We start from the raw sequence: 7701 nt of genomic DNA on the forward strand, positions 1-7701 counted from the left end.
AAACGTGTTTGTGTATAGCCAAATAAGCTACAGTAAGTAAAGTAAGATTAACCTGAATTTTCTATCTAAGCCGAGTTTTTATGACGCAGGACTTTTTTCCTGTCGTTTTCAGGCCTGGCCAAAGACTAAAAGTCCACCAGCCACAATCTCAGCTCTGTAGGAAGAGAATAAAAATGTTTTCTTAAAGAAAAAAAAATATGAACTGCTCATTTTCCATATCTACACAACAAATCGAGAGCAAACTTTCCAGGCTTGGTTTCGGTATCACTGGTGCTGCCAAAAGATTCATCCTGAAAACAACAGTTTCGGCTGATGGAGTAGTTGGGGATTTTTTCCTCAGAAACCCCCCCGGCACCAAACGTCATCCCGACACATCCACCTGATCCTTCTCAACGACGCACACAGCTCGTGTCTCTTCACGTTTGCTCCAGATCTTTAACAGCAGACGGTTTCCTGTTAAGAAGAACTAAGGAGGCGGTTTTAGGCCTTTCTCACAACCTCAGCTAAACACGAACTTAAAAGTTCTGTCAGCGTAGCTTAACTACCCCTACTTAGCAACAGTACCATAGCATCATATAAACAGAATATTCTGTCATGGCTTCATCGAACAGAAAGCCTTCAGCAGTGTGGAGCTGGCACCAGATCGCTTCAACAAGGCAAAAGCAATCTGCCATCATACATATTCACCAGTGTCGATCAGTTAGTGGAGCTCTCTTCCTTACCCACACACGGTCTCCTCACCCCTGCCAAGCCTACAGTCCAAAGATTACTTCATCCACATGAAATATTAATAACCAGTAACTGCCTGTGACTGTGTGACTGTAGAGATCGCTGGGAGGGAATCGACCACCATTAGGCAAACACACTTGATAAATCATCCAGACTGCCTTGTTGTGCACGATGGCTAATGACAGATGCTTTGAAGGAGGATGACACCTCCACCGAGCATTTTCTCAACCATATGCTTAATCTTCTTAGCAAAGAGATTGTATCGTGGCTGCTGCTGCTTTATGCGTCAACAGTACTTTAACAGTTGCTTTTAAACAGACTTCAGAAGAATTCAGCACAAGTGAAAGACGGGTTACAGCTGCACTCACGGTTTAGGTTTTCACACCATCATTCATTTCAGGACCTGAAATAGAAAATAGGTCTAACATGTGTGCACTATGCAAATAGATGGACACTTCTGCGTTTAATAAACCACAAGAACATCTAAATATAAGTAAACATTTCAAGTTCATTTCTGCACCTCGTTGTTTTTACTGTTTTCTAACTTTTCCAGCAGTTTTGTAGAGTCCATCCCTTCCCAATGCAGACTAGACAAGCAGTGCAGGATTCTTCTCTCTCTGACCAGAATAACAAACATCCTGCCCAGCAGCTGCTTCACACTAACAGGTCCTTCCCACCAGCAAAGCATCCCATCCATAATGCTTTTCCATATAAACACCCCCGTTTCCATTCTGCTTTTCAAATCCACAAACAATAGCAGACCTAGTTCTGGGTGTCTATGTGGCAAAGAGCTCGTGGGATTCATATTCTGAACAGTCATAACAAGCAGGAGGAAATGGCACCAGAGAATATGAGGCCGGGGGCAAAACAACAAACAAAACTCAAACAGAGCTTGTGTTCAAAACTCTGGCTGGACCACATACCTTAAAACAGGAAAACAACTCAGGTGACAAAGTTACAAGTCATGTAAACACAGCACATTTCACCAGCCCAGCACTGTGTTTAATATGAGGAGGATCTCACTGTGTCAACATGTACACAACACATAAAACGGTGTTTCCCACTGTAAACCTGTCTGGATGACACCCGCACCCAGACTGACCATCTAACTCCAGCCTGAAAAGACCAGTAAGTGTGCTAGCATCCACTAGCAGCGTGTGCTAAGAGCCACATTAGCCGTAGTGCATGAGACAAACAAATAAACACCTGCGTTTACTCGGTTAACATTAGCCTCGCTAGAGTTATCCTAACGTAACAGGCTGGCTGTTTAAGAGCTAGCTTGCTTTATATTTCTCCAGGAAACATGTTATGTGGACATTACCCTCTTTCACTCCAGGTAGTTTATTCTGGTCGATGCTAACGTTACATTCAGCCATGTTGTCACGGATAATAAGTAAAAACAAGAAAAAGAAAAGAAAAAAACCCGTTGACGGTGAATTACACTTCAGCGTTTCTTCCGAAGGTTAACGGCAGCCTGATTGATCGCCTTTACTCATAAACCCGATTGATGGTTCAGGTGCTGGACGACCCTTTGATTAGTTTCGGTAACCACCCTCTCCTGATACGTCGCCGCTGTAATTGCCAGGCTGTTACTCTGCTGTAGCTAGCTGCCTGTCAGATTGCTAGCGTCCCTCCCTCCCTCCTACACCCGGCCAACGGAGTAAGAGGATATTTCCTGTCTAGAATTTTCAGAATAAAATACCAGCTTTCGCAAGACTTGTGCAGGAAAAATAAATCAATTCAATTTAATTCAATTCAATTTTATTTATATAGCGCCAAATCACAACAACAGTCGCCTCAAGGCGACTCACACACACACTCGAATAAAAAGAAAAGAAAATCAAAGTGAAGATTGTTCAAGAGTTCCCTTATTTATTTATAAATATTAATTAAAAATATTTATATATTCGTGACACAATAAATAAAGAAATACAACTGAACCATACTACTGACTACACCAGACCTACATGCTTACGAACTTAGCCCAGCAAGTATAACTTTAACCTTTGACTGTGCAAAAGCCAACATTTACATTTAGCTTTATACTTTAGGTTTTTTGAAATGTACCTTTATCAGCCAGCTTCCCAAACATTTATTGAATATATTATTGAACTAAAAGAAACGTTTAACGAAGCTCTCCATTGAGGTAAAAAAAAGTCTAAGAATACACTTATGTTTCGAAAACTGAGACTATTTGAATTTAAACCCTTACATAAATAGCTGAAATACATCACCAAAATAAGCTAGTAATAATTGTGGATTTTCTAAACTTGGCATGATTAGTACACGAAAGTGCTGCAGTTTTAAGTGTATATTTTCATAGTGATCATTACAAGTCAGCAGCATATGATACAACTGCTCCGTTTATAAATTCAGGGACACAAGAATGCACTGCTGGTATTAACGTCTGCTTTAAGCTGAAAAGTGAGTGAGCACACTTCCGGTTGGTTTCTAACTACTTGCGGCTGACTTACGAGAGGCTTTGAATTGACGCAGCCCTCTTCTCGAGGTTCAGCTGCAGTAGACGTGTGCTGCATGTGCAGCTTCGGAAAGTCTTCACCACGAAGCAACCGTGGGTCAACACTACGGTCCACGCGAGCAACGATTCATGTGTGGGAACCGTCAAGGCAGACTGAGTGAATGGATCCGCATTTACACGCGTCATGCCTTCTATAAAATACACGCTCACTGCAGCTGCTCTTTTGATTATGATAATCTAATTGCTCCCTCTGGTGTTCAGCTCTACCACAACCGCTTCCAATTGACATAACATCCCTAAAATAAGTCGATGGTAGCGGTCCATTTGCAGATAAATCAATGGGATTGTTTGTGGTCGCGTGCACAGACGGCTTCCTTAAGTGATGCTTAAGTAAAGCAGTTTTACTGTTTAGTTTTTCAGTGAAATACAATGAGGTCAACAATGGCCTGACCTCTGCCGTTAAAGATGAAATAGAACAGAAGCTGGACTGGAGGCTGTGGGGCTCTGAGGAGTGCTTAAACTGCTTGGATTATGCTGTTACAGAGTTACGAATGCATCATAAGGTCTAAGTGCATCCAAATGATATTTAGTTGGTGTGAACAGTGACTGCCTCCTGCAGACTCAGTAGCCTAGTTTCAGTTCTTTATCGGTATTTTGGTTTTCATTTACAGACCCTGAAGATCCCCTCAGCACAGTCTTTCCTGATTTTTTAGCTTTCGTGTTTGTAGTCTCTTTATTTGTGTATTTAGAAGATGAGTGGCTAAAGGAGCGAGCTTGTGGAAACCCCCTGTGTGCAAGTCTCATCCCAAAGGACTCTTATAATAACAGCCAAATTTAGCAGGTTCAAGCAGCTCATTTCCCTTAGCCTGCACAAACGCTGTGTGCGCTCCTCTGGCTGACGTATGAAATGTGATTTCCTTGATTCATAGAATAGGATACGGTAAAATGGGAGGTGTAGGATGTTTGGCGTTGCCTCAGTGATGGATGCTCCTTCACCTCCAAATCAGTCCTGAAGCCAAGATTGAAGAGCCCGTCTCTGGTTATGGTGCACTTAAGGACCGAATCAATTTACTTGCCACTCTTTCCCTAGGCCAACCCACTCCTGCGTACCTATTTTAGGAAGCAATTAAAGTAAAAGAAAAAGACTTGCCAGTGCCAAGAACATCTGATTCTGGTTCACAACCAACAGGTTGATTAATAGCATCCTCTCTTTTTGATTTACCCGTGTCAGAGTGATGTAGGGTTTCTTGGCCGCACGTCCGCGTCAGATCGCTGTATTTCATTCAGACGATTCACGGGCCCCGTGAGAAGGTGGCTCAGTGACGAAGTCCACAGTGACGAGAAGTGAATTTAGTAATCAAGGGGCCGACAGGCCCCTCCTCCCAGCTCGGAGAAGTATAAATATATTGACGGGATGGTTTTAAGCGAGTGGACATCTAGCCTTGCTCGAAGGAGTGCTCACAGTGCGAAATCCGCTTGAAACATTACATTGAATGCCATGGACAGGGTTACAGCTGTGAGCTACTGTTTAGGACTCCTGAGTTTGTTTCTACTGCTCAATGTAGACGGGAGGAGCATATTTAATCCAGGTGAGTGTGCAAAACAGCACATTTTATTTGAATTAGAATGCCAAATGCATGCAACTGCTGATTAAATGCTTTGTCTATCAGTACAGTTTTATCAAATTTCAACATACTGAGAGATAATAAGCATATAACTCACTGTGTGTTTGCTTTGGTACATCCAGGAAACCCTGCTTTTAGTCAGAAAGAAGACACAGATTCCCAGAGCAAGATTCTGGCACTATTACTGCACAAAAGCTTGGTCCCAGTGGAAAAGGATGATCCTCTGGGTGAGACCTACAAACAAATGCCTGTGATAACATGCACAGGTACATTTCTGCTTTGGTTAACTGGGTCTCCTTTCTGCAGGTGTTGAGCTGGCTAATAAATTAGCTGAGATCGAGGAGGTAAGGCTTATTTTAACTGGCACTAATAAAATGTGATTTCGATGTTATTATAATGTGAACAAGCTGCTCGTGTATAAATGGAGCACTCATTTTTTGTTTCACATCTCAAAAGTTGTTACAGTAATTCACAAAAACATTGGAAAACCTCTCTCGATGTGTTATAATCACTTTGATCTGTATTTCTAGCTGAGAGCGCTGAGGGAGGACCTGGAGCTGGAGAGGAAGATTACAGCTAATATGGTAGAAGGCAAATCCATAACAAGGAAACGCGGAGAACGTAAGCTCTAACATTTACAATCATTACACTATAGATATACTTAATATGAGCTCATTGTACAAAATGCTGTCTTTTTGCCTGTAGCCTGCTTCTGGAAGTACTGCGTTTGAGACGGATGCAAGAGGAGGATAACCACTGTGAAATCTTGCTGCAAAGCCCAACATAGCCTTAAAACTCAGACTAGCAGTAGTATAATCACACTGTATTTATCCCAGCAATATAGAGTTGTAACATAGTTGTTTCATTAATAAAGGTTTCGTTTCACCGTGGCTTTACATCTAGAATCTGTAAATAATCAGCCGCTCACTGGAAATACTTGAGGGTCACATATGACGAAACATTACACATTACTTTACCTGAGTTTTCTTTGCATGACACGTGTGTTTTTGTCGCCCTCCTGTGGTAGAATTGGGAATTACATGCTTGTTTGTTTTTCCACACCATTACCTACAAGTTCTATCGCCTCATCACTGCTTATAAGAAATGCACTGCTGTTAATTTTACTGTGTAAATAAAATCATAATGTGAATCTGTACTTCTTGTTTTCTTTTTTTCCTTTAAAAGTTTCAATGTTTAGAATTGATTTTAGGATTAATTTAGCATCAAAGGGGGAAATAGAAAAAGGCGTTGTTAACACTAATGAAGACTAAATCATTTCTAATTATATATTTATTCTACTGATGTGATGCACATTTGTCAGCTAGTTTAAACTGTGCGAACAGAAAGTGGATGGTGGGCAGTGGCGGGCTTTTTGTTGCACATTTGACTGGATTGTTCGGAGGCGAGTCACAAGCACAGTCCAAACAGCGCTGCAGTGAAAAGGCATTAATCCATACGGCACACGATGAACTGAGTTTCAGTTCATCATGGGGGGGTCAGAAATGACTGAAAGATTAATAGGCTGTTCAAAAAAAAAAATTACTTCATATAGGGAAAAATATATATCACATATGCAGGACACCTTAAACTAGTTTTTTAATTAAGCAGCAAGGCAGAACAAAGTCGGGGCTGTATCAAGACACGAGGACTAAACCCCAATTCGACCAGACCCAGAACTGATCCGGAATTAAAAACAGGACTACAACAGTTCAAAATCAGGACTACTGAGGACTTAACCAAAACAGAACCAGAATCAGAACTAGATGATAGTAGCACTAAAAATCATCATAGACCTGCACTACACTTATTGTTTAATTCTACCAAAGTCCACTATTTAGATTCAGAAAGGTTTATATAATTATTTAGCCTCGTTGTGCAAACAAGCCTGCAAAACTTAATAAATATAGAATTTGAAAAATAACAAACCTAAAAAGAACACTAGGTACAGACACATGAGTCCCTATGATACGGTGATACTTTTGGTAAACAACCATTTGACTAACATGTGAGTCTCACCTGCTCTTGTTCATCTCTGCTCCTCTCTCTCTCTCTCTGCTCCTCTCTCTCTCTCTCTGCTCCTCTCTCTCTGCTCCTCTCTCTCTCTGCTCCTCTCTCCCTCTTTCCTCTCTCTCTCTCTCTGTTCCTCTCTCTCTCTCTCTTCCTCTCTCTCTCTCTCTGTTCCTCTCTCTCTCCCTCTTCCTCTCTCCTCTCTCTGTCTCCTCTCTCTCTCTCTTCCTCTCTCTCTCTCTCTCTCTGTTCCTCTCTCTCTCTCTCTTTCCTCTCTCTCTCTCTCTGGTTCCTCTCTCTCTCTCTCTGTTCCTCTCTCTCTCTCTTCCCTCTCTCTCTCTCTCTCTGTTCCTCTCTCTCTCTCTCTTCCTCTCTCTCTCTCTCTCTTCCTCTCTCTCTCTCTCTGTTCCTCTCTCTCTTCCTCTCTCTCTCTCTCTCTCTCTGTTCCTCTCTCTCTCTCTCTTCCTCTCTCTCTCTCTCTGTTCCTCTCTCTCTCTCTCTTCCTCTCTCTCTCTCTCTCTCTCTGTTCCTCTCTCTCTCTCTCTGTTCCTCTCTCTCTCTCTGTTCCTCTCTCTCTCTCCTCTCTCTCTCTCTCTCTCCTCTCTCTGCTCCTCTCTCTCTCTGTTCCTCTCTCTCTCTCTCTTCCTCTCTCTCTCTCTCTCTCTCTGTTCCTCTCTCTCTCTCTCTGTTCCCTCTCTCTCTCTGTTCCTCTCTCTCTCTCTTCCTCTCTCTCTCTCTCTCTCTGTTCCTCTCTCTCTCTCTCTCCTCTCTCTCTCTCTCTCTTCCTCTCTCTCTCTCTCTGTTCCTCTCTCCCCTCTTCCTCTCTCTCTCTCTCTGTTCCTCTCTCTCTCTCTCTGTTCC

At 42.3% G+C, this 7701-nt stretch overlaps 2 protein-coding genes across 3 annotated transcripts in view; one reads left to right on the forward strand and one right to left on the reverse strand.

Annotated features, from left to right (window-relative positions):
* ccdc50a (coiled-coil domain containing 50a) overlaps positions 1-2374 on the reverse strand; it is an 18561-nt gene extending 16187 nt beyond the window's left edge. The window contains exon 1 of one of the 2 annotated variants that reach the window (XM_084921112.1): positions 2051-2374. In XM_084921112.1, the coding sequence (XP_084777238.1) occupies positions 2051-2105 (55 nt within the window). In that variant the 5' untranslated portion in view covers positions 2106-2374. The remainder of the gene's footprint in view (positions 1-2050) is intronic. The other variant, XM_084921111.1, reaches the window with a different exon arrangement.
* Positions 2375-3201: 827 nt separating this feature from the next.
* Positions 3202-5989, forward strand: uts2d (urotensin 2 domain containing). The gene is made up of 5 exons (XM_084920447.1): positions 3202-4797; positions 4956-5060; positions 5140-5177; positions 5364-5454; positions 5539-5989. The coding sequence occupies exons 1-5, from the start codon at positions 4707-4709 to the stop codon at positions 5562-5564; spliced, it is 351 nt and encodes a 116-aa protein (XP_084776573.1). The 5' UTR covers positions 3202-4706; the 3' UTR covers positions 5565-5989.
* Positions 5990-7701: the final 1712 nt, after the last annotated feature.

Source organism: Perissodus microlepis, chromosome 23 (assembly GCF_051167445.1).
Source record: "Perissodus microlepis isolate ML-2025 ecotype Zambia chromosome 23, ASM5116744v1, whole genome shotgun sequence".
NCBI classification, from domain to species: domain Eukaryota; kingdom Metazoa; phylum Chordata; class Actinopteri; order Cichliformes; family Cichlidae; genus Perissodus; species Perissodus microlepis.

Bases quoted from the DNA above. Each gene is read 5' to 3' on its own strand.
- uts2d (XM_084920447.1), top strand. From the start codon at position 4,707: ATGGACAGGGTTACAGCTGTGAGCTACTGTTTAGGACTCCTGAGTTTG. The intron at 4,798-4,955 runs GTGAGTGTGCAA...TGGTACATCCAG, and splicing joins GAGGAGCATATTTAATCCAG to GAAACCCTGCTTTTAGTCAG. The intron at 5,061-5,139 runs GTGAGACCTACA...TCCTTTCTGCAG, and splicing joins GGAAAAGGATGATCCTCTGG to GTGTTGAGCTGGCTAATAAA.